Source organism: Lygodium microphyllum, chromosome 22 (genome assembly GCF_053477565.2).
Source record: "Lygodium microphyllum isolate KBCC chromosome 22, Lygodium_microphyllum_v1.1.10, whole genome shotgun sequence".
Lineage (NCBI taxonomy): Eukaryota > Viridiplantae > Streptophyta > Polypodiopsida > Schizaeales > Lygodiaceae > Lygodium > Lygodium microphyllum.
In genome coordinates, this window is record NC_141156.1 from 87990858 (window position 1) to 88018087 (window position 27230).

General features: G+C 41.4%; 1 protein-coding gene across 1 annotated transcript in view; it reads left to right on the plus strand.

Moving 5' to 3' along the window:
• The window catches only part of LOC148017385 (uncharacterized), a 72708-nt gene extending 45499 nt beyond the window's left edge, over window positions 1-27209 (plus strand). Inside the window, exons 9-25 of the mRNA XM_087663265.1 lie at window positions 3868-3967; window positions 4231-4308; window positions 4612-4679; window positions 4765-4833; window positions 4935-5012; window positions 5160-5255; window positions 5473-5543; window positions 21690-21767; window positions 21864-21957; window positions 22059-22151; window positions 23989-24215; window positions 24315-24429; window positions 24626-24757; window positions 25046-25153; window positions 25231-25394; window positions 25480-25569; window positions 25703-27209. Of these exons, the coding sequence (XP_087519391.1) occupies window positions 3868-3967; window positions 4231-4308; window positions 4612-4679; window positions 4765-4833; window positions 4935-5012; window positions 5160-5255; window positions 5473-5543; window positions 21690-21767; window positions 21864-21957; window positions 22059-22151; window positions 23989-24215; window positions 24315-24429; window positions 24626-24757; window positions 25046-25153; window positions 25231-25394; window positions 25480-25569; window positions 25703-26231 (2190 nt within the window). The 3' untranslated portion in view covers window positions 26232-27209. The remainder of the gene's footprint in view (window positions 1-3867; window positions 3968-4230; window positions 4309-4611; window positions 4680-4764; window positions 4834-4934; window positions 5013-5159; window positions 5256-5472; window positions 5544-21689; window positions 21768-21863; window positions 21958-22058; window positions 22152-23988; window positions 24216-24314; window positions 24430-24625; window positions 24758-25045; window positions 25154-25230; window positions 25395-25479; window positions 25570-25702) is intronic.
• Window positions 27210-27230: the final 21 nt, after the last annotated feature.

Consider the following 27230-nt stretch of genomic DNA (forward strand, 5'->3'; position numbering starts at 1 on the left):
TAATCATTTGTGACAAGAAGGGGCATTTGGATCTGTAGAGGAGATTAAGGAATCTCAGTTTTACTCCATCTAATTGCAATATAAGTTAAAGAAACACGGCAAGGGGCACCAATTTCGGGGTGAATAGGGTGTCCAATGTCCAAGATTGTATTGTAAATTGCGCATTTGCTAATTGCTGTAATTAAGTGCTTGATCAAGAATTTCACCACCCTTTTTGAGAAAGAAGGCTAGTTTTAGTTACTATGTGTGATTGTTGTTTCAAGTTTGATCTCATGTGTAGATTGCTCCGGAATTTACATTTTGTTGTTGTCTTGATCTGACAGGCTTATGCATTAGTTTCTTTAGCAAGGTGGTCATGGCGGCTTGTTTTGTCAGTGGTGTACTTGTCTTTTTTTCATTTTCCATAATTAATTACACTACAAGTTTATTTATTTTTCATGTTAGGTGGGTTGCTACCTTGGTGATTGTGCCTTCACAATCTTGATTGGCGTAAAATCCATCTCTTGAGGTCAAGTTTTAGACATGCCTATGACATGTTGTTTTCCTTTCCTTTCAATTGAGGGGTTTTTCTCATTTTCCATCATTAGTTACACTACTAGTTTGTTTATTTTTCATGTTAGGTGGGTTGCTACCTTGGTGGTTGTGCCTTTATATTCTTGATTGGCATAGAAGCGATCTCTGAGGTTAATTTTTAGACATGCCTACGACGTGTGGTCAACATTGGAGCCATCTCTCGAGATTGAACCCTTACTTGCTCTTCCAAATGGGGAGTGATAGGCCATCCTTCTACTTTCATTTGCATGGTGGATTGCTATCCTAGTGCTTCTTGACTAGCACTAAGGCCTTGTGTCAAAGTTAAGATTTAGGCTTACCTATATCACTTGGTTAGCATAGGAGCCCTCGCTTGAGATCAAGTATGAGTATGTTTCACATGCCAGATGGCTGATTTTCCTTTGGCTATTCCAACTAAGGGGTGCCAAGTCTACCTTCATCATCAATTGTTTCATTTTATCTTGGTTCTTGGCACCATGCAAAAACCGATATCAGATCCTCCTCCTCCTTTGGCATTGACATTCATGGTTGAGAGGAGGCTTTTTTCCTTCACTGGGTATCTACAAGTTTCGGCATTTGTCTTTGACATTGGCCTCCCTTCCTGGTTATACCTATACTTTCCAGTGCATGGTTATTATTATCTTTGTAAAAGGGCGCTTGGGCAAGTGAATAATTTATCCCATGAGGGAGATTGTCCAATTGGCACCTTGTTGCATGCGTAATTTCATCATGTAGCATCATCTATGCTTGTCATTGTGTAGAGCATCCTTGAGTTGATCTTGAGCTGGCTCCACTAACAATTCTTTTATCACCTTTCCTCCATACTTATTTTCCACTTTTTTCCTTCATCACCAACACCTTGGATAGATGGTTGGGATAGTCTTCTATTTTATGATGTTGGATCTAACCATCCCTTTATTTTCCCCATGGGTACAGTTACTCCAAAAAGAAGTTCAAAGTGGTCATCTCTAGGTTTATCGCCCTTCGGCATGGTGATTCCAAGAGGTTGCGTTTTGCCCCATTTTGCTAATGCTATTATCATCTACAACAAGTCATTTTTGCATTTTTCAACACTTTTCTTCATCAACCTCTACTTTGATTTGTAGGCAGAGCACTTGAGGTCTGTCTTTGATAGATGAGACACATTGATCTTTCCCTTAGCTTGCTCCCATAAGAGTTGGTGGCTGTTGATAGCTTTGCCTTTGAGCATCTTCTATACTTTTGCCTTTGTTTACAATGTTCATTCATTTACTTTAGAGTTCTTCTTATCCTTTGTTTGTGTTTTTGCAATTGCGTTTTTTCGTTTTTTGCATTTTTGTTCTAGTTCTTTGTGTTTCATTTGTAGTCATACACTTTGTGTTTTCTTTTGCACACCCTAATGGCATACCTCCATAGGGCATGGTTCCTACTTTGGATTTAGGAGTCGTGGGAGAAGGGGGGGATTGAGAGATTTGATGTTGATGAAGTGATGGATAATGGTAGTTTGGTGTGAGCAAATTTTCGGCTATATTTAATGGTTGTATGACTGATTACAACAAGGAAACTTGATGAAAAATAAGAGAAATAGAGATCTTTTTATAGATGAAGGAGGTTCAAGTACAAAGAAAGAAAGTGGAGTAGCACAAGATAGGTGTCAAGCCACATTTCATGAAGTGAGACAAGTGGAGGCACGTTTGGAAGCTTGAATGACGAGTGTCTTGATACTTCTGTCTTCTTTATGGTTTTCATTCTTTGGTTGAAAACTATAAAGGATAGAAATATCTTTAATAAGAAATGCCAATATATGAGTTTAACTATTTTTAGGGACATCATTTGTATTTTTTCATGGGTCATGGTGTGAGAAAACAAGATCAGCAATGGAGGAGAGAGAGAATTGAGATAGTGACAGTGAGTGAGCTGAAGCAAGAGACTAAAGTGTACTTGTTGAATTGAAAGGTAGAGTGAAAGTACAACACTAGTTTAGGTCATGGGTTGACCTAACATTCCTTCCACCAACCAACTAGAGTTAGGCTAACTTACTCTATTCCTAGTGTCACTACTTTAATGTCTAAGGATGCTAGGTACACACACTACATTGATATTGTAATAAGTGTCCACATGAAACGAAATACATCGGGTGTAGACAAGAATTACCGAATTTTAATACCCCTTGGTAGTGCCAATGTGATGAAGTGCAAGGATGATCAATCACCAAAGGGTAGTAAGTTCAAGGACTTTGAAAAGCCTCAAACTTCTCACGTGGTAATGCTTTGGTGAAAATGTCTGCAACATTTTCCTGTGTTGGTACATACATCAAGTTGATCTTTTTGCATAGCATCTCTTTATGACATAATGGTAATGCACCTCAATGTGTTTCGTGCAAACATGAAATAGGGGATTTCGTGCCACTGCAATAGCACTTTGACTGTTTGATTGAATGGGTGGATCCTCCAATGGTAAATGTAGATTAGTCAACAATTTGTGCAACCATACTGTGAGAAAACAAGATGAGGAATGGAGGAGAGAGAAAATGAGACAATGACAATGAGTGAGCTGAAGCAAGAGAGTAGAGTGTACTTACTAAATTGAAAAGTAGAGTGAAAGTACAAGACTAGTTTAGGTCATGGGTTGACCTAACCAGCTTTCCTCCAACTAACTAGAGTTAGGCTAACTTACTCTAGTTCCAAGTATCACTACTTTAATGTCTAAGGACACTAGGTACACGCTTTACATTGACTCTGTAAGAAGTGTCCACACCACATGAAATACATTGGGTGTTGCCCAAAGTCACCAAATTCTAACACATGGATGTGGTTGTGTGCATTATCTTTGTTCTAACCCAGCATGTGGTTCCACCATATCTTGTGACCACTCATCAGTTGTCAGCTCTATTGCACCACCACTTTGTTTTGGTCCGTCTTGTGGATCCACCATAACATGTGCCCACTATTGGTGGCCAGCTCTATTGCAGTACTTTAGGTATTTTTTAAGTTACAAAAGCAAACAAAATCATTGACTAATTAAATATGCAAATTTGATAAAAGGTGAGGTCTTTTTTTAATATTTTGACGAATTTGTTATACAATTGAACATGTCCTCACTGCCTCTATACACCTTGACTTGTCCTCACTAATTCATGAAGGTATTAAGGAACATGAATGTTTTAGTAAAATGTAGAGTATTTTAAATTGTTATAATAATTCCATTGAAATCATGAATTTGCAACAAAAATTTAAACTAGCAGACGTCTTTACTGGCTTACTGTGGATGTCTTTGTTTGTATGATCGTAGAATCCTGATCAATCTATTATATTTTGGTTTGTTTTAAATTTACAGCCAAGCTTTCTTCGCAAACTGGCAGAACTTTTCACTATTTGTGAGGACCTTGAAAATCTTGAAGGATTGCATATGCTGTTCAAGATTGCCAAAACCATCAGTAAGCTCTATCTATTTTTCTGTTCCCGGGGAGGGGGGGGGGGGTTTGTGTCTTCTTTTTATTTGGGCAGTGTGTGTTTGTGAAGACCTAAAACAGTGGTTTTTCCAAAAAAGTAAAAAAAGCATGTCTTCCAAGTACATGATGCAGAAGAATAAACCCCATTAAAGAGAGAACCAAACTTCTGGCATTGGGGAAATCTGTCTGTGAAACACCACAAATATTACAATATTTTAATCATGTAATACGTTCACTCTGTTTTGCAGTTTCTTTAAATTACGGGCGCCTATTTGAAATCATATTTAGTGAAAAATTCATCATGGATGTCGTTGGCATGCTTGAATGTAAGTATATATCCACCCTTGGAGTATGGTTTTGGAGGATCATGCATGCATGGTTGTTTGTGCTGTGTTACCACAAACTTGGTTATGGTCCTGTGCTGTTGTTATTTCTTGACATAAGTGGATGGTCTCCAAAATGACATTGGCAATTTGGCAATGTCATTAGACTTTGGTGCTTCTGAATGAGGTTTTAATATTTAACTAGCTGCAAATGTCAATAATCTACTTGAAGGTGGTTCAATCTGCTGGCACAAAACATTTTTGTTTGGAGTGAATGACCCAAGCGATATGTTTGTTTTGGTCCAGATGATCCAGATGTAGCTTCAAGACAAAATCATCGGGCTTTCCTGAAAGAGCAAGTGATGTTCAAAGAGGTCTGATGGTTGATGTAGCTATTTAGTTGTTGCTATTATTAGCATTAATATTACAGTATTTCTCAAATCATGTTTTGCCAAACAGGCTGTACCAATCGAAGATCCTGCAGTATTAGCAAAAATACATCAAACATACAGGATTGGGTACATAAAGGTAGGGTAGTTATAATGGGGATTGATGTCTTTGTCCCCCATTTTGGTTTACTTGTCAGGGAAAGTGCGTCTCTCTTCTAAGCATTGTACTACTGTCTGCAGGATGTGATTCTGCCAAATGTACTGGACAATCCTACTTTCTTAAGCATTAATGCTATGATTGCTGCTAACAATGTTTCAGTGAGTGACATTATGTATTGCCGTTCCATGCTTAAGTTTCAGTTTTAAATGCTACCTTTTCAAGCATTAATGCGTTGAGTTTTTTAGCCGTGACCACTTTTGAGAAGTGCAATTTTGATTTGTTAATGCTGTAAATTGGGTTTTCAGGTTGTATCAGCACTTCTAGAACAGGGTGGTTTCTTAAAAAGTTTGTTTACAGAGCTAAAGTCGCCAAGTGTATCGGAGTCAGCAAAGAGGGATCTTGTGAGTATCTTTAGGTCGTTTTCTGACAACTCCAGTTTTATGTGCTGGCATGTTCTTATTTTACTCGTGTTTCAACTTGAGGCTTAAATTAGCTTTGCTTGTATGCTGCTGGATCAGTAGGGACAATCTATGTTGTCACTAGTCTTGGTGTAGCTGTTACTGTTACAAGGAGGTCTAGCCTTATGCTGTTAAGTTATTGGCTTAAATGCTTCTACAGGTTAACTTCCTCCAGGAGTTATGCAGTCTGAGCAAGAGTCTGCAGCCATCTCCTCGGGTGCCTCTTTTCAGGTTCTTTTCTTTCTACTTTATTACATTTACTTGGGCTATGGAAAGGATTCTAGAGATACTGCTGCAAATCTTTGTACGTCAGATTATTGGTGGTGCATGTCTAAGTTGAATGTATCATGGGGCTGAGTCTTCAAGTTCAAGCCTACTATCTAATAAATTAGCTACTAGTGCTAGGGAGCCATGCATGTGCATTTCTGAGCCTCAAGGTGAGGAGTTGGGATGTGGAAAGCTTAAGCCACAAGACATGGACATGATGAGCATCTTTAATATAAAGTGAAAGTCTTGGGTGGTTGAACATGTGCCACTCAAGCATTTTGTCTTTCCTCAAAGAGAATTGAATGATTCTATTAATGAAGCCCCTAGGACAAAGTATTCCAAATCAAAGTACATCCCAAAGAAATAGCCTTGTAAGGGATTTCCAAAACAAAAAACTTACAAGAAAGGGGAAGTCTCTTTCATGTCTCATGTGAATAACAAATCAGGAGGTCTATAGTGCCAAACCATGCGTGGTTGACAGTGAAAGAAAGTGCTAGTGTCCTAGGTCTCGAGAAAAGCATCTCTCTTGCTCCTCAGAGTCTTTGGATCGTGGAGTATCCTCTCCCATCTCATGTGGAAAGTATGGTTAATCCTTGTCCAAATCTTGGAGGACCGCAACCTTAGTTGCGCAATTGGAATTGGAGTTGGAGTTCTAGGATGAAAAGCGTGAGTTGCCCTTGCATACTACTCTTTCTAAAAAGCCAATAGCTTCTTGCAATCCTTTCAAAGATGCCCCTTTTTGCCACAAAAGAAGCATCTCACGTTTTTCTTCTTGCCAACCCTCTTTGCAGTTGCAAAAGCTCGAACATTTTGAGCACTAGCTTGAGACTGCATCCTCCCTCAAGTTGCACAAATTAAGCCTGTCAGTGCCTTCAAGCTTGTCATGAGTAGAAGAACAAGGAGATGCCATGAGACTAAATGAAGATAGGAGGTGTCAGAGATACTTGGGGCACTTTGTGGTCAAAATCAGTCCAATCAAATAAGAGTTAAACAGTTCATACAAAGCACATAGAAGACAAATGGAGCAGCAATGAAGTGAATGTAGTGAAGAATGACAACAATTGACACACAAGACGCTCTCTAGAACTGAAAATGCAAAAACACGTAGCAGCTTGCAGATAAGCAAAAACGCAGGTTTTGTGAGTGTGCACAGTGGAAGAGGTACATGAACACAAAGAGAGAGGAAGAAAGAGATAGTAGGGGAAGGAAGAAAGAAATTTGCACGGACTAAAGATGAATGCTGAATACAACAGTGTGGACTGATTAGTCTGCATGTAGCCCGAGGCATTATTGAGGGCAATGGGTGAGACTGAGAATGATAATGGCAGCAGCATTGGAGGCGGACGAGAATGCAAGAGACGAAGTGTGCTCCAAAAACTTGTAGAAGAGAATGATCTGGCAAGTGTGGGCCGGGGGGAGGGGGGGGAGTTATAAATAGTTGAAAGCCCAAATCTAGTTGACTATTGTCCAAGTGGCCCCAAAAGCTGTCCAACCTGCAAAAAAGTAGTCAGCAGCAATAAACAATGCGAAAAAGCTGTCATGGCTGTTTGGGAAAAATTGCAACATCTTGGAGCAAGGGGGTACCATTGGGAGGAAGCACGGATTGACATGTGATTGACAGACACAAGAAATGCACACTAAGATGTGTAGAAAGTGACACACACACACAAAAACTGTAAGAGCTCCTATGTCTTCGTCAAACTTTGATAGGAGCTCACAACCAGGAGATGATAGATTGACAAATCCTAAATTAGGTAGGCCAAGACCCCTTTCAAGATCTTGGGAGTGTCTAAAGACCCAACAATCTCATGTGATGAAGCATGGAAATTGAAACCAGCCTTCCTTCTTGGAATGGGTGGTGATAACCTGATTTAAGAGTTAATTACAGCAATAAATAAATGCACATAAAATGAAATACACATTTTACCATAACATTCTTGGATAGTAGACACTCTATTGGCCCCAAAATTGGCGCCCCTTGCGGTCTTTCTTTAGCTTTCATCCAATTGGAAGGAGTACAACTTGAGATTCTTCAATCTCCTCCTGCTAAATGACCAGCAAGCCTTTTGGGTCATTTGCCCCTTGATTCACCCGGACTTCTTCTCCAATTTGACCCTTGGCTGGCCAAATGCTGCCCCAAATCAATTCCGGATGGGCTGGCTCTTGAAATCCCTTTATCATCTTCAATTATCAGCTGCTGATTTCAATCCCTTGAGCTTTCAATCTCTAGCATGGATCCCAAGGTGGCTGCTAAACCCTAATTTTTGCTGTAAATTAGGGTTTACTACAGAAATTACAGATCAGCTCACCAATGGCTGAGATCTCCTCCGAATGGCTGAGAATGGCTAAGCATAGGCTGAAGGAGATGAGAGAATGCTGTAGTGAGAAAAAATTCTAAGATTTGTCGCGAAGAACTGATCAAAATCTGTTGTTGCCCTGCTGTACTAGCCCCAAACGGATGCACCAACAACAATAGGTGCATCAAAGACTGTGATCTTCTGGAGAAAGTGCATCAACAGCAATTCCCAAGGTCAAGAATATGCAATCTCCATCACCAAAATGGTCTCCAATGGCTGGGAAATGGCCCCAAAAGCTAGCAGCAACAGTCCAACACCTCTTCCCAACAGCTCCAAAATGAAAAACGAGATTTACCTCTCCCTTTAGCCCTATTTAGCCTTTCCCCCACTTGCATGGGAAAGTTTTGCCAAGTGGCAGCTTTCTTAATCCATTTTCAGCAATTTTCAGCCATTTAATTAATTTTCAGAATTAATTAATTCTGAAAATTAATTCAGCTCTTAATCCATGCCCAGAAAATTGACCTTGCCTATCCAAAAATTAATTGTCTAGGCTATTTGCAACCCATAGTGGTCCCATGCATTAATTAACCCTTGGACAAGCATTAATCCATTAATTAATGCCTAGTCCCTAGTGTCACCACTGACACTCAATGGCTAATTAATGGTTCTAGGGACAAACTGACACCAAAATTCACCTAGAATCTAACAAGTGTAACTTGTTACAACTTTTGCCTTTGACACCCATCTTTTTCACAGGGCCCTTCGGCCTTCAACTGTAAAAAAAAATAGCTTGCATCTCACATGTGCAACACTTGTGCATCGTTTAATTGCACATTTGATTAATCCTTTAATCAAATGTCAATTAAACATAAGCAAAGCATCAAATTTTCACGTCCCTGTGACAGAAGCCTTGGGCAAAGGCTGTGTGAAGAGATCCATTGCATCATTCTCTGTGGGGTAGTAGGCCTCGGAATCCACGATCCGTTCTCGAACATAATGGTATTGAACTTTGATGTGCTTCACATGAGCATGAACCACAACGTTCTTAGCAAGAGCTAGAGCACTTTGGTTACCCACGCAGCTGAGTAGGTCTTGTCTTGGGATAGCCAATCTCTGCCAACATACTATGGAGCCACATTGCCTCCATAGTTTGAATGAAGCGTGTGGTACTCCGCCTCTGTAGAAGGAAGCGCCATTGTAGGCTGCTTCTTACTACTCCACCAAATAGCCCTCTTGATCCAAGGGAGAAAGCAAAACGTGTAGTGTACTATCTCGAATCCACATCACCTATCCAATTAAAGTCACTCCATCTAGAAAGAGTAGCCCTCTCTCCATACATGATCCCATAGGATCAAGTCCCCTGCAAATGAGCATGAGTAGGAATCTTCATTAAACATCAATGCCACCACAAAGAAAATATTTGACTAAGTGTGAATAAGCTAGATCAAGTAGCCAACAAGGAACCTATATCGGGTAGCATTTGGAAGGGGATCACTTGCTGCCAATAACTTGTGACTCTGGGTCCATGGGGCAAGAAAGAGGCCAACGCTCGGCAATAGCAAACTCCGAAAGTAACTTGGAGATGTACATGTTTTCTAGGAAGTAAAAATGCCATGTGTCATTTGATAAGTTTCCAAACCAAGGAAGAAGTGGAGGATCCCAAGATCCCATGAGAGTGCGCAATGGAAGAGAAACATAAACATGCACACACAGAGAGAGAGAGAGAGAGAGAGAGAGAGAGAGAGAGAGAGAGAGAGAGAGAGAGAGAGAATATACTGCACTAACTGAAGAAGAATGCTAACACAATGATGATGGACTCATCACTCTTTGCGCGCAGCCCAAAGCGTCAATGAGGGCACTAGATTAGGTTGATGACGATGGTAGCACCAAGCATGGGGAGTCGGAGTGTACACTTGCAAAGGAAAGATTGAAGACTGAAGAGTGTGTGTGTTTGCCAAGTGGGGGGCTGGCTACAAATAGCTGTAAATGCCCAGATTTGGCTGAGCTGCACTAGTAGGTTCCAAGAAAGTTGGCGGGCCAGCATTTAATGCTGGTCAATGAATAAAAATGCTAGGAAAAAATAGGGGAGACCTTGAAAAATTCTCAAATGTCAATGCCAATGTTTGGTAGGTATAGGTAGATTATGGAAAGTAGAAATTGGCCTAGGAATGCACAAAAGAAGTGGACAAATAGAGAAAATGCACCTAAACTGCCAAAGATTGAAGAATGAAGAGTGTGCATGTTTGCCAAGTGGGGGGGACTCGCCACAAATAGCCATAAATTCCCAGATCTAGTTGACCTTCACTATAGGTGCCAAAAAAGTTGACGGGCTAGCTTTTAATGCTGGTCATTGAAGAAAAATGCCAGGAAAAAATAGGGGAGGCCTTGAAAAAATGTAGATGACAATGACAATGTTTGGTAGGTATAGGTAGATTGTGGAAAGCAGAAATTGGCCTTGAAATGCACACAAGAAGTCGGCAAATAAAGAAAATGCACCTAAACTAACAAAGCTCGTATGTCTCCATCAGCAAGATCATCCATATACATAATGAGCAAAACACACGTGTCACCCTCAACCATGAACTGCAGGTTAGAGTCGCGAGCGAACCAATGAAAGCCGCTCCATAGAAAGAAGCGATGAATCCTCTGATACCAAGTACAAGGAGCTTGCTTCAGGTCATAAAGGGCCTTTCGCAATCCGTATACATGGTCCTCCTTCTCTTGTATAAGAAAAGCAAGGAAATCAATGTAGACGATCTGCATGGATGATATCAACTGTTGCCTACACAAGAAACTGTCGCATTTGCACAAAATGCTGATGCAAATTGTTGTTGAGATGGTCTAGATAGTCTTGTGCACCAGGAAATAGTTGTGTTTGCCGATGGAGATTGTTGTCTACAAGAGAACAGCTGCATTTTCAGCAAAATGCTGATGTGGTTTGCTATGATTGCAGTCCGAGGGGGTTGCATCAGTTCGAAAGAGCTATGTCCTCTCGTTTGGCGATGCTGCCATGTGAGAGTGCACAATAGAAGAGGAACACAAACACAAAGAGAGAGGCAGTAGGAGAAGGAAGAAAGAAATCTGAATTGACTGAAGATGAATGCTGAAAACACTAGTATGGACTAATCAGTCCTTGCACGTAGCCTGAGATGTCAGTGAGGGCACCAAATCAGGCTGAGAATGATGGTGGCAATAACACCGGAGAGGGAGGAGAATGCTGGAGACAAAGTTTGCTTCAAATACTTGCAGAAGAGAATGATTTGGCAAGTGTGGAAGGGCTATAAATTGCTGAAAAGCCCAAAATCTAGCTGATTGCTGTCCATGTGGCCCAAAAAGCTCTCCGACCTGCAGTAGATGCTGTCGGCAGCAATAAACAAGGCAAAAATTATTGTCATGCTTGCCTAGGCAAAATCACAGCATCTTGGAGCAAGGGGAGACCACATATAGGCAGTAGTGATCGATATCTGACTAGCAAACACAAGAAATGAACACTAAGATGTGCACAAGTGACAAACACACACTAAACTATCAGAGTTGCTTTGTCTCCATTGGCTTTGATAAGAGCTCATAATGAAACCAGCCTTCCTTCTTGGATGGGTGGTTATTCCCTGATTGCAATTTTAGTTACAACAATAACATTTATCGTTGCTGCCCTATCTCAACAGGCTGTAGATGTCGTGTGCTATTAATTGGTCTTCTCTTGCCCTTGGCTGTCTTAGAAGGTCCTCCAATGGTTGCAGATCGGACCATCAACATCTCCTCCCTCCCTCTTGCAGGCTAAATGCACTAAAAAATATCTCGCTCTAGCCTTTAAAGATGTTTTTCAGTCTTGTATGTGCATTTTTGACAAGTGGCAGCCTTCCCAAATGGTTTTTCTAGCATCATACATAATTAAATATTAAGTTTCAGTCTTTAAATAGTGAAAATTAATCTAATAATTATTTCGATATTGTGAAAAATAATTTGATTGGCCAATAATTAAATTGACTAGGCAACTTTCATTCCTAAGTGTCTTTGCGCCATCTTTGACTATCAGATTGGCATTAGGTACCATTAAATGCCACTTCTCTAGTGTCACTAACTAACACTTATGCCCAAATAAATGACCTACGCCAACAACTAGTACCAGATATCACCAAGTACCTGTGTGGCATAATTTATAGCAACTTTTGCCTTTGACATCTCGTGATTTCCTTAGGTCCCATGCTCATAAATTTACTCTAACCTCAGTTACACCTCACTTATGCAACATTTACTTAACCATATGATTAAAATTTAATCCACATGTTAAGTGAGATTTCAAAAGTCACATCCTCGTTTCTTAAAATCCTTGCAATCGTCCTTGATTGCACTACCAGGTACATAAAAAAAAAAGTGGATTGGAATTTTCACAAGGCATCATAGTTAATATAACATTGCGCACTGTTGCTCAACCATTTCATATGTGCGATACATGCTGAAAATTATTAGGCAATCATAACATATTATAAGACTCGTAAAGAATCTTAAAAATATTGCAAGATTATCATGTGACATGTCTATTTCTCATGAAAACGAAACCATAGCATAGCATAACCAAGCATAAACCATAGCTAAAACATCAATGGCATCATAACATATGCTATTGTCCATGGAACCAGATGTAAACCATTGAAATTTGTCCATGGAACCAGATGTAAACCATTGAAAATTGAGCATAATCTAATCATAAATTGATCACTTGCTGATCTGAGAACCAATCACAAACTGTTGCAAATGTGACCCCAAACTAATCACAAACTCATTGCCAAAACTGACTAGCAATCAATGCAAATACTGATGCAAAACTAATCCCAAAAGTGACCATAAACGGTTCTCAAGATGATAAAAAACTAAGCAGAAACTAATCATAATTTTTGTCTCAAAATTGAGGCAAAATTCATGCCAAATCAGTCATACGCTGATGCAAAAGTATAGTTTTAGTGCTTGGGTGAAACTCATACTCATTTGCATACATCGCATAGTCACTCATCCCATAGAAACTCACTGATGCAAAAGTATAGTTCTAGTGCTCGGGTTAAATTTGTGCTGCAGATTAGGGTTTACAGGAGAGAAATTTGAAGTTTTTTAGTCCCTAGTGATCTCAATGTTGTAATGTTGAAAGAAAGGCTATAGAAAGGCCGACAGATGAGAGAGAATGCTGAGGAGAGAAAATTTAGACACTCTTTGTGAAGAACTGAAGAAAATATGTCATTTACTGTTGTTGCTCTATGTCAACAGCTTGTAGAAGCAAAAAACTGAAGAAAACCAGTCATTTATTGCTGCTGCCCTATCTAAACAGAGTGTAGAGGTTGCTGTTAGCAATCAGTCCCTGGCGGAGCAGCCAGCCACGTGGCAGTCTGGTCGGACTGTACCAGTCGGCCAGCCACGTGGCAGTACAGTCGGACTGTACCAGTCGGCTGCATTTAATGCAGCCAACCTGTCATTTCTGATCACATTATTTTCGGCTATTTATAGCCGACATTCTGCACATTCTTCCACAGTTCTGCTTTGCAGATTTCAGGCTGGAGATTTGTGCAGACTGCAGCGTACTTCGAGGTGAACAGCAGGTTGCATCGTCGAGGTGGAGACACGCAGTCCCGCGCACTGTGCCCGTGTACATATCTGCGTATCTTTGTATACAGCACACTTTATACATCAGATCTTCATCTTCCACTGTCTCTCTCTCTCTCTCTCTCTCTCTCTCTCTCCTCTCTGCATTCACTCTCTCTCTCAGTCTTGGTCCACGCTTCTGAATGGGTGCACTTTGACATGGTATCAGAGCAGTGAAGAAGGGCTGATTGAGTGAAGAATCTGTGTGAAGAGGAGATTCCATCGTGACACAAGGCTGCGTTTCCAGCGTTCGAGGGCGAGCGGGAGGGCTATGCATCGGAACAAGGTTGAAACGAGCATGGGCGCGCGGGAAAGGAGTCCAGTTGGTGGATTTGCTATTGATTACTGCTGTTTGAAGAGGAGGAAGGTTGTGTTTTCAGCTTTCAAGTGCAGGTTTTACTTTTTCATCGCCTCTGGCAGGTGAAGAAGGTTCGAGACGCGTAGAAAGAGCCCTAGCTAGCTGCGTTTTCACAGTCAGAGGGGGCTGCTTGTGCGTTTTTTGCAGGCATTACAGGTAAAGATGTCTATAGAGATTGACTTGGAGTTCCAGACGATCATGGATCGGAAGGTGTTGGTTTTACCGGCTCTTCCCTCAGATCAAAAGCTCGATGGCGACAATTACCGCATTTGGTGCGTGATGATGTTGGCCATCCTTGAGTCCTACGATTTGGCAGAGCTTGTATAGGAGATCGACCGGCCCTCGGTGAGAGATGAGTCCAAACTCTCTTCCGATGCTTGTGCGGAGTTGGCCAAGGCACAGTCTCACTGGGACAAACTGAATGCCCGGATTCGTTCTTTTTTTTTCTGTCTTGTACTACAGCCGTGATAGCCCACATCGAGTACTTGACGGTGGCTCAGGAGATATGGCTGGAGCTTGATCAGATGTATAACCGGATGACCCTTATGAAGAGGGTTTCTTTGAGGTGCAGATGCGGACCTTGTCTGTGAACAAGTCTTCTTCGTTGCGGGAGCACATCAACAAGCTTAGACAGCTTCAGATGCAGGTTTAGAATGCGGGGAAGCCGATTTCCTCCGAAGACATGGCGATCGCACTTCTATCCCAGTTGTCGCCACGATTCGGTGCTTTTTACTCCGCCCTTATTGCTTCGGGGCGTTAGTTTACTCTTCGGTGGGAAGAGTTGGTTCCTATGGTCTTGGACCAAGAGGAACAACTGAAGGGACAGCATGCTTCCAAGTCGAAAGCTTTGACAGGTCAAGCCTCTCAGAAGAAGGGGAAGGACCAAAAGAAGAAGAAGGAGGACAACAAGTCAAAGAAGGACAAGGACAAAGAATCCCCATGCCATATTTGTGGTAAGACTGGCCATTGGAAGAAGGATTGCCCCGATAAGGACAAGAAGGCACCAACAAGAAGAACACGAAGGATTTTGGAGCGGTAGCTGCATCCTCATCAGCTGCGTTTCTTCATCTAGCAGTCATTGAGGACTCTACACCGACGGCTTCTGATGCTGCGATGACAGCTCCCCAGGCTCGAGAGTGGATCGTTGACAATGGTGCCTCCCGGCACATGACTCCTTCATCAGTTGGTGTTGCCCAGTTGTGACCTTCGCGTGGGTAGATTCTCATCGGAGATAGCTCTTCGGTGTCTATTGCAGGACAAGGGTGAGATGCAGCTTATTTCAGATGGACGTGGTGGTACTCATACCTCGGAGGTCTTGCATGTGCTAGGTCTAGGGTATCATCTCCTTTTGGTTCATAAGATTTGTTCACTTGGACTTTTGGTGAAGTTTGACAGTGATTCGGTACGAGTCCTTGATCGTGGGTCAAGGAAGGTTCTCTCATCAGGATATGAGGAGAACGACATCTACAAATTGATGTTTTCTACCGCTCTTTCTACTCTTCTTCTTACCTCACAGACACAGTCATAGCTATGGCATGCTCTGTTTGGTCACCTCAACTATGATTATCTTTGGAGGGCGTCACGTAGACAGCTTGTTCGAGGGTTGCCGGACATAGTGGTGAGCCAGCAGCCCTGCGTCTCCTGCATTCGTGGGAAGCAGTATAGAGATGCGATTTCCAACAAAGTTTCGCAGCATAGGGATGCTTGTTTCTACGGATCTTTGTGGCCCTATGAGGAACGAGTCCTTGAGAGGAAGCTCGTACTTCATGTTGATCGTAGATGACTACAGTAGGATGACTTGGGTCTACTTCTTGGCGTTGAAATCGGAGGCTTTCTCCCACTTCAAGGATTGGCTTCTCTTTGAGGAGAACCGATCGGGCCGGCGATTGAAGACCTTACGATCCGACAAGGGTGGTGAATTTGTTTCTAATGAGTTTGGAGATTGCTCGTTTTTGTGCAGATAAAGGTAATTACCAGGAGTTTGCTAACACCAACACTCCTCAAGAAAATGACATTCTTGAACGGAAGAATCGAAGTGTGATCGAGATGGCGCACACCATGATGGAGCACTGACAGACATCTCAGTTTCTGTGGGCCGAGGCTGTGGCTACTGTAGTCCACATCCTCAACCGATCCCCCACTTTGGGTGTTGATGGGATGACACCTTTTGAGGCTTCCTTTGGGACTAAGCCCAATGTTTCTTATTTCAGGGTTTTTGGGTGTGATGCCTATGTTCACATTCCCAAGACTCATCGCGATAAATTTGAAGCGGCTTCTCGAAGACACGTGTTTGTTGGCTACAGCTCTCAGTCTCAAGGCTATCGCTTGTATGATCTCGTAAAGCGGGATGTGTATACCAGTCAAGGTGTGCGGTTCATGGAGGTTCCGGCCATAGCAGCGGGTGAGGAGCATCCCGTTCTTGGAGATCCAAGGGAGAGTTGGGCTCCTGAGACAGTTCCTTTGGAGCCAGCGCCTTTTGATTCTGATTCTGTTTCCGACACAGAGTCTACTGTTCCACCGGTCACCCCCGAGGAGTTACCACTGGTGGATATTCCAGAGTCTTCAGCTGATGGAGAGCGACGAGGAGAGGTCCGGCCTCCTTGTTGGGCCCGTGACAGCCTCCGAGATTCAGGGATCGAGGAGGTCCCTGAGGAGTGGGGACTGCAGGATGGTCCGCAGCGGTCACGGAGGCACCAGGCACCAGGCACATGCTTGTTTGCTCTTACTATTGTTTGATGACCCGTGTTATGCAAGATTGAGAGCCCACCTCCGTGAAGGAGGCTTTACATTCCACACCATGGAAGAAAGCTATGGAAGCCGAGTTGGAGGCTATTGAGAGGAATGGCACTTGGTACCTCGTGCCTCGCCCCTCGCATAAGAAGGTGATTGGCGTCAAATGGGTCTTCAAGACCAAGTACCTTAGCGATGGTTCTTTGGACAAGCACAAGGCTCGCCTTGTTGCTCAGGGTTTTGCACAGCGCCCAGGGATTGACTGCCATGATACTTTTGTCCCCACTACTCGTATGGCGACTATTCGAGCTATTCTTGCCTTGGCTGGCCATAGGAGATGGCATGTCTACCAGTTGGATGTAAAGTCGGCCTTCCTCAATGGTGATTTGAATGAGGAGATCTATGTAGAGCAGCCTCCTGGCTTTGGATCTTCAGATGGGCAAGTCTACAGGTTAAAGAAGGCCTTGTATGGCCTCAAGCAAGCTCTGCGTACATGGAATGAAAAGATTGACTCGTTCCTTCAGTCACAGTTGGGATATTGGCGTTCCAAGGCCGATCAGCAACTTTATGTACACACTTCCAAGGCTGGTTGTGTGCTTTTTGTGTTGTATGTTGACGATTTGATTGTCACAGGTGATCATGCACAGAAGGTCACAGAGACGAAGGCAGCTTTACATCAGACGTTCGAGATGACGGACTTGGGTCTCCTCCACTTCTTCTTGGGCCATGAGATTTATCAGTCTCAGAGGGGGATTTTCATCTCTCAGCAGAGATATGTATAGGAGCTCTTGGTTTCTTTTGCGATGGAGGATTGTCGGACCATTTCTACTTCTATGGATCCGAATTGGAAGGCCACTTCACATTCAGATTCTCCCTTGGCGGATGCTTCCCGCTATCCTCAGTTGATTGGATCATTGATTTGGCTCCTCAACACTCGTGTTGATCTTTGTTTTGCTATTGGTCTCTTGGCGGGGTTCATGAGTGAACCTCAGATGGGGCATTGGCAGGCTGCTTAGTTTAGCCTATCTTGTGCACCACTAAAATGTGTGGACTTCACACTTTTGCCACCTTCATCATAGTCCTTCGGTGGACCTATGGGAGTCAAGTTGTTATAAATAGGGTGCATTTGTTGTATTTACATGATAACCAGCACTATTAGATGCTCCCACATGACCAACATCAAATCCTTCTGCTCCAATAGTCCTCGGGGGTCCAAATACATATCCATATGGTTCCCTTTGTGCCCTAGGCATCATGTCTATGTTGCCATACATGGGATTGGGCATTCCACTTGTATTATCTGGATACATTGGGTGTTGTGAGCCATGCATTGGCTGGTGCATACCATACGGATTTGAGCAATACATTCAGGTATGTGCCTTGTGTCCAATCATAGCATGAAAAATGGTACCACCATCAAAGTATCCTTGCTGTCCCATGCTTGCATGTACATGATTACCTTGCTGCCCATGTCCCTATGGATTGGTACTACCAAGTTGGCCATGCATTTGTCCTTGTTTCCCAAGGGTACCAACTGTTTGTGCTCATCAAGCATTTTGGGCGCTTCCAAAGAAGGGTTAGGCATTTCCTTTGGTTCTTGTGGCTGTCCTGAAGCTGTAGAAGGTGTTTTCTTCTCTTTGCCTTTTGCTGTCCTTGGTGCATTCACGAATCTAGAAAACTGGGGATCCTTTGCCAATTCAGCAAAAGATTTGCTGCTGTATGCATTCAATTGTTGAAGCTATCATCGAATTCTTCAGCCCCTTGCTGGTCATCAACCTCTTTATGCATTGAAGTGCCAATATTAGGGTATTTCCCACATTTTCAGCTTGCTGTCCATGCTTAGAACCATGCCAGACATCGGTCATTGCATTTTCCCCTTCATCACATGATTGACCAAGGAGTGATGCATCCTTTCCACTTGATCCGATATCACCATGTGAAGACATGCTTGCTGTAATTCACTGCTGAGAGCAATTTGAGCACTAATGCAATAGTCCTAGGTTGCAATCAAGTGCCATGGGTCCACCATTTCAAAGGATTCGATGGTATCCCAACAATGGAACCATGAAATCAGCCTTGCTTCCATGGATGGGTGGTAATTTCTTGATTACAACTTAGTTATAGCAGCAACATTTATTACAAAATTGAGAAATGCAAATCAACTTACAATCTTGGATAATGGACACCTTGTTGGCCCTAAAAGTGGTGCCTCTTTTGGTATTTCTTTAATTTAATTGAAGAAGAAGTTGATGTACAATGGGATTTTTCCAATCCCTTTCGGTATTCTAACTCCCGTTGTTGTTCAAAATGACCAGTAAGTTTTCAATCTAATTTGCTCCTTGATTTGGGCGGTCAATTGGCCTTCATTTGCATTGATGGAGATGAAAAGTGCCCCATTTTCATTGATTTGCTAGTCCCTCTACTTGAATGTGATTGAAAACAGCTTCAGCCCTATTGAATCCAAGTTTTGGAGCTTCCAATTTTTAGCATGCTTCACGAGATTGTTGCTAAACCCTAATTTCTGTTGCAGATTAGGGTTTAGAGCTAAGAAATTTGAAGTTTCTAAGCCATTGGAAATCTCAATGCTGTAATCTTTGGAGCAAGGCTGTAGAAGGCTAGAAGATGAGAGAGAATGCTAAGGAGAGAGAAAATTGAGACTTTCTTTGTAAAGAATTGAAGAAAATCAGTCATTTATTGCTACTACCTTGTCTCAACAACTGTAGATGTTGTCGCCTATTATTGATTGGTCTTCTTTTGCCCTTGGCTGCCTTAGAAGGTCCTCCAATGGTTGTAGACCAAACCAACAACATCTCCTTCCTCTCTCTTGCATGCTGAATGCACTGAATGCCTCTCTCTAGCCGCTCAAGGTGTTTTTCAGTCTTGCATGGGCATTTTTGACAAGTGGCAACTTTTCCAAATGGTTTTTTCAGCATTAGCTATAATTAAGTATGAGATTTCATTGTTTAAATACTAAAAATTAATCTAATATTTATTTAGATACCTAGAAAAAAAAATGACTGGCCAATAATTAAATTGGCTAGGCAACTTTCATTGCCGAGAGTCTCTATGCGATCTTTGATTATCAGAGTGATATTAAGTACTATTAAACAACACTTCACTAGTGTCTGGCCAAATGAATGAACCAAGACAACAATTGGTACCAGATACCACCAAGTACATGTGCAATATAACTTACAACAACTTTTGCATTTAACATCCTGTGATTTTCTCGGGTCGCAAGCTCATAAATTTGCTCTAACTCCAGTTATACCTCACATATGCAACGTTTACTTAACCATGTGATAAAAAATTAATCCACATTTTAAGTGAGGTTTCAAAAATACATGTCCTTATGACACACAACTAGGAGATGTGGTAAGTGATGATCCTTTTGGGAGGCAGCCCTAGGCCCAAATGAGGTCACAACAGCAGAAAATGCAGAGTACAACATGTTTTGGAGATGGAAAACAAGTTGTCTGCAATTGCTATGAGTTGACTTAGCTGCTGGGCAGGTCGCCAGCTTGAGAGGAGGGGGTGGGGAGGCACCAATAGTGGAAAACACAAAGGTTTCACATGCGAAACGATCAATAATAAGAGCACACAACCAACAAACCTGCAACACTGGTTGTCTAATACTATGTGAGAATGTGCAAATGATTGTGAGCATGAATGAGGAAGCATGGACATTGAAGAACGAAAGAAAACATGGATACAAGAAACTCAGAGTGAACATGAGGCGAGACATGAGATAGTTGAAGAAGCCCAAAAAGCCTTGAAATGGGACACATGACAGTCGGTGAAACCCCAAAATAAGCCGCCCAGCTGCCTTTGTTGAACACCCAAATGAAGGCTAAACGTAGTTCCGAAAGCTTGTGATGTGTATTAAACTAACACTTTTCACATTGTGAATGGTGCATTTTGTCTTTTGCCATGTGGCAGTCTTGGCAATAGCATGTACTCCAATTGGTCAGTAGCATTTATTATAGGTTGGTCTATTTTCAACATTTCGCCTTTAGTTTGATCAAGTTAGCTAGCTTTGCCATAGTCCTCTGTTTATGGGTGCTTTCAAGGCTGCTACTACCATGAGATTGCATTGCATAGAAGTTAAAAAGTTCTAAACAAGAAAGAAAGGCAAAAAGACTACAATGGGAAAACCCCTTTCACACCAAAAAGAGCAACGAAAGAAAAAAATATTGACTTACTCCACAACTAATGAGGTTGTATGCCGAAGATTGTGGTGAAGAGGATGTATTGTTTATGGTGTACGCCAAAGGACAATTGTTATCATTATGGTGAAAAAGGTATATCATCTATGATGTCCTAAAAAACTCTATCAATTGTACAAATGAAACCTAGAGGGAAGGGGGGCTTCCAACATCTTTTATACATTGGGGTAAATAAATAGAATTTTTATGTGCACTAAAGTCAAGGAAAAAATCATTGGATCATATACTGTATTAAAAACTAATTCATATTACATGACAAAGGAGAGATAAATAGCTTGATTGTTTTGAAATAAAATCCATTTGAAATGGGTTTCTATACAACATTGAATAGCCAATAGGAACAAAGCATGAGGGTAGATTACTATTCATAGGACACGGCAAGACCAAGGATGCTGTCACAATGCAAGGGAAGAAGAAAATGTATCATTTTTAATGAGAGTGCATATTTAATTGCTTATTGAAAAATTTCCCCTCTAATTAATGGATGTCTAGAATAGTGCATTTAAGGTGGCCATTGATAAGTGGTTGTAGGTTATGGTGAACCCACATAGTGGGTCAGAAGAAAACTGGTGCTCACTTGCTCCTATGACTTGATTGGGTGCCTTTAACCAGAACTCTAAGTATATCATGGCCAAACTCACACACAAAGGATTACTACCTTGGAATGTGGGCTAGATCTATGCGAATAGATAGTTACAATCAACAAGATGGCGTGATCATGAAAGTTTGTGCATTGTGCATGTTTGCCCATGCACATGTCTGCAAGCATGCATGCAGTGTGCAAATATGCATACAAGTGTTTTCACACAGCTGGTAGTGATTGACTAATGTACAGGTTTCTAATGGTAAATCGGGGGTGTTTTTTCAGTGCACTCATTCGGGAAGGCTTGTTTGAGGTTGTCACTGATGTGCTTGGAAGTGCTGATGAGAATCTTCGTCTTAGTGGGTAAACAAATGTCTTATCTGGAAGTTTAGTTTCCCTAGTGTTCTTGTAAATTAATGTGTTCAACTCATACTTTTGATTATTTATGTTTGATTGTAGAACGGACATTTTGATTGTGGTGCTGAATCACGATCCGTCAATGTTGAGAAGATTTTTGATCCAGCAACAAGGGAATACCCTTTTCAGTTACTTAGTAAGTCTCTGAACTATTGTCTGCTGCTGCCTGCCGTGTTTGCAGTCTTTTGTCTTGTTTGCACTTGCATCTTATGTTTGTCTGTGTTTTGGGCCTTGAAGGTTACAGGTATGCTAACCCCTTCTCAAGGAGGTGTTCAGGCCCAGCTACTTGAAGTCATGCGAATGCTTTTAGATTGTGAAATCACGGAGCGGGTACGTATGTTCTGTGCTATATTGTAAACTCAGCTGCCTCTTGGAGCTCATTAATTGCTTGCATGCATATCTCCTCAACTGCAGTTTTTTTCACTGAGCATCTTACAGTTGTATGAGCAAAGTCAAACTGTTACTGGAAGGTTGCAATGTGGAATATGGAAACATTACACTACTTAGGAATGCAGGAATGGGACTCTAAATGGTCAGGTGGAGTTCTAGAGAAAAGTTTACCTTGCCCAATATAGATGTCCTCTAGCTGTTAATAAAATACAACATTTAGGACGTTTCTGAAAACTTATCCAGATGAGGTCACTCTTATGTTTATATGTGCCAGTGGTACATATTTCAAGAGCTTAAAGTTCCTTCTACTCTATCTAGGCAGTGTCAGTGAAAACTGGGTGATATTCTTCCAGGTGATTCTTATGTTTATATGTGCCAGTGGTAAAAATTTCAAGCTTGTAGTTCCTTGTACTCTATCTAGGCAGTGCTACTGAAAAATGGGTGATATTCCTCCAACGGGGCAATTCATTTTCTATGTATCAGTGACAGACCTTGAACCAAAATCTGCAGTAAAATGGGTGATATTCTTGAACCAAAATCTGCAGTGAACCCCAAAGAGATGATTCTATTGATCCATGTGAGGTAAGATGCTCATTGTTCAAGATCAAAGTGACACAGGGGGGGTGAGTAGAAGCTTCCTTGATTGCTGGCTTTGGGGAACAAGAAAATATCTGAGCTCATGCATCTTATGATGGAGGTGCCATACACTGTTAAAGCTGAATTGTTAAAGTTGCTTCAATCGTCTATGAATATTGTACACCTTCATGAGTCAACAACTAACGAATGTTTATGCATACATTTGGTATCTGTCTCTTTCTGTCCTAAGAGAGCACACCTTGAATAAACATTCACTATCTAATTAGGAAAGCTGAGCATGTAATGAAAACGAATCTACAAACATATGGAGGCTTGAGTTCTAGGCTTCTAATCTCTGAAGGTTCTTATGGTCAGAAAACTTATCAAAATCTTGTGGATGCCCAAGGCTTAATTATCTCTAAGGTGACGTGTTACTGCTTGGGAGAACATGTTGCTACTTATAGGGACAAATTGTACCATTGCATTTGGATGGGCCCTTTCCCTTTTTGTTATAGCTGTAGCTTATTGAGAACAGGAGGAATGGATGATGAAGTGGAATGGTTTTACATGAGGAAGAGTTGTGATGTCAAATGTGATGATGTTCTAGCACAGTTTTTTGGGTGCAAGCTACTACAGATAACTCATGGCTAGTCCATGTACTGACAGCTTGGAGTATATTACAAGTTTGATGGGAAAGACTGTTATTTATTATAACATATTTGTATGGAGCAAAAGTGATTGTATGACATGTAGATTGTTTCGAAGGAAACGAAAGTTTTACTAACATACAATGGATTAATCATATAGCAAGCTTGATATGCTATGGATTGGTATTTGGATGCAGAATTTATACGTCTTCTGGTGAGTAAAAGTCACTGGTTATGTGAAGTAGCTCAAAACCTTGAGTTCAATGTGAGCTTGGCTTAGCAGAGGTGCATATTAACACATTGTCTAGTAAAATGTATCACTGTTTTTCGCTGTATGCTTGATGATGACCTTGTTTCTTGCTAGGCTTCACAGAATGATTAGTGAGACTTCTGCGTGCTTTACAGCTATGGTGATGTGTGTTCTTTGCAAGGTCTCATGCTTGCTATATTCGTATCTTGACACTGTATCAGAGCATTTTACTCAATAACTATTTAAACATCGATGTTGGGAACAAATGTTGTATCTGAGGTCTGGTGTCCTGTGTTTATGACAGCAACCACCAGAGAAGAGCCCTTTTCTTGATGTCTTCTATGGTAAATACATGGATCAGATCATGGATGTCTTGGCTTCTGGCACTTCATTCAAGGGAAGTTCCAATAACAAAAAGAGTGGGGCTCAACGCGGACAAGTGGAAAGGCCAAACAATGTTAGCCCAGAGATACTGGGGACTGTATGTGAACTCCTATGCTTTTGCGTCCAACATCATGCAATCAGAATACAGTAAGTGAATTGAGCATTTGATTAAAAAGGGTTTTAATGTTGGTTTGGCCATACTAGTCTGATTGTCACTTGTCTTTCTGTGGGAAAAAAACAAAAAAGATACTACATACAGAGAAATCAGCTTATAGAAAAGGTATTGCGGCTTGTGACAAGGAGAGAGAAGTATCTTGTTGTGGCTGCCGTGCGTTTTCTACGGACATGTGTAGGGCGAAAGGTAAGTTCCATTCAATTTTCTATTCATGGTTATTTGTGGAAATCTCGTGGGTCTGGTTATTTTGTACTTTACATAAGAGATGTATCGGCCTCTATATGTTTATCAAAGTTTGCATCTTGGTGTTGCAGATGTTTTTCTTGAAGTTGGTTCTATTTATGATGACATTCTAATGAAATACTTTTTGCATTATTTTTAGGATGAATTTTATTATCGTTATATCATCAAACATGACCTTTTTGAACCTGTGGTTCAAGCATTTTTGGCAAATGGGAGCCGTTACAATCTTCTCAATTCTGCAGTATTGGAGTTGTTCAACTTTATTTTAAAGGTGAACTTTACTTGGCTAATAGAAAATTTTGGAAATGCCAATGTTTTTTGTATAAGCCTAAGTTGATATGCATGGGCTTGAAACAAATGAGACTTCCTTTTAAGGTGGGTCTCCAACAAAGTTATGAAATTTCAGATATTTGGATCTTTTTCTCTTATTTCTTTTGACCTGCTAAGTAAGTGAATATACTGCTAGACATTTATAGAAGGATGGAATGGACCAGCAGGGAGTGTTCTCTGGGAAAACTTTAAAAAAAGTCAATAATTAGTCTGCTGGTGGGCTGTGCAGGAGAGTATCAAATCGCTAATTGCTCACGTGGTTGAGAAATATCATGACAAATTGGAGAACATTCAGTATGTGGATACTTTCAGCAAACTAAAGCTTAAATATGACCAGGTAGGATTTCTTTACAAACTTTCTTTGGACACATTCAAAATTCCTTGCATCTCTTAGTATGGACTTCTTATGAACAGGCATCAGAGGGCATGCTTAATCGTGAACAAGACTCTGGAGCAGTGAGGAGTAGAGATAAGGGGAGCTACAGTCGTGATAGGCTGGATGGTTTTTCTGATTCAAGAAGGCGGAAGGATGAGCGCGCTCTAGACAAAGATGAAGAAGAGTATTTCAATGAAGACAGGTTGCTTGCTAGTTTCTGTTTTCTTGCTTCATAATTAATGTGAAACCTGTGCTTGAAACTGAAACTATAGTTTTCGTGAATGCAGTGATGATGAAGAGGATACGGCTTCAATACAGGCTGTTGTACCAGCTGGAAAACCAGCACAAGCTGTAATTGTAAATGGTGGTCCTTTGAGGTGATTGATGCCTTTTGATGTTGTACAGTTGATCCTTGTAATTCTAGGCATGCTGTCCTGTTACTGCTGTAGATGATTCATATATGCATTTCCCAATTAAACATCTTTATTTGTGTACTGCGTGTTTGCCTAGTGGTGCATTTGGGCTGGTGGATTATGAAGATGAGGACGAAGATCCTCCTACCGTACGAAACAATGGTACTGAACATCAGCTTGAAATCCCTGCTGGATCTCCTGGCATCAAGGACCCTGTTTGGTATGATATACAGGAGGACAAAATGATTCAAAATGCAAAACGGAAATCTTTGTCAGGATCCACTGCTACTGAGAATGACTCAGATGTGTTAAAGAGGCGGAAGGCCAGCATAGAGGGTGTATGCCCAAGTGAACCAGAAGAAAGAAAAGAGCAGCTAAGGGAGAGGAACAAGGTAGAGGCTTTGCTGCCTGAAGGAGGCCAAAGCTTCTTGGCAGTATCTGAGGAGCAAATCTGTGATAACTCTCTTGGCAAAGACTCCAAGAGTTCTGGAAGGGCTTCTCATAGCATGAGCAGTGCTGAATCTGCTGGGACAGATGCTGACAGCTTGAATTCTGGATCTGACAAACTGGGCTCAGCAACAAATGGAGCTGGTATATTGGAGGTCCATGGAGTGGCAGGATCATAATTTGCAGGCGGAGTACAAATTCTACTTTTATCTGGGCATACAAGATCAGAAGATCGCTCATTCACGGCCAATATCATCTTTACAGTTTCCAAGCTGGTGGTATGTGTGCCTCATGTAAGGCAGGCCTGCATTGTAAGTAAACAAGAGTCTCCATTAATAGGCCTGGGAGCAGCTTGTGAATTTCAAAGAAATGGCTTCATAGGCGCGGGCGTTCTTTTCACAGTGATGAAGCAGTGCCGCAAAGTGGGTGACCCCTTTATGGGGTCTTGTTGCTTCATAGTCTAGTTCTGAGTGATTGGCAGTTCTGGTCTCTCTTACATCGACTGATCATTATTGTAAGTTTAACACAGCTTCCAGTGCGGGTTGGAGACGAGCCTAGTGAATGAACGGGGTCAGGTATAGCCTTGTTTGCCATTATCGAGCAGTTCGGTTATACTAATTCAGTATGTCATTTATGGATTCACGGCTGTGATTCCACCTGTTATAGCTTGTTTGCGAGAAATTCAAGGATTGTGGCTGAGGCTTATTAAAATCCTTAGAAATTCAGGATGGTTCCACATGTCAAAATCTAAATCATCACCTCCTCCAGGCTCTTCAGAGTCCTTAAATTTTTTTGAAAGGAGCTCAAGGGGAGTCCTGCTGGACATTATTTAAGCATGCATGTAAACAGAGTGCCATAGTAACTATTCTGATAGAAAGATATTCACTGCAGAGCATCGTTGATATGATTGATTACACTAATCCTATTGTTTTAACTTTTGTAAGGGCTTTAGCTATTCCTTTAATATCTCCTCATGCTGGCAAGTAGGCATTTTCTGATCAGCATCATTCTGGTGATACCTTGATTTCCCAGATTTCACGCTCAGATGACAAATGATGTAATTGAGCAGAGTTTTTTTGGGAAATGTTCACCAATGAAACGTCATTGTAATAGGATTAACTCTGTTGTGTAAATGGACACTCTGCGATTGGACTGAAGTATACTCTTAAATTGTTTTA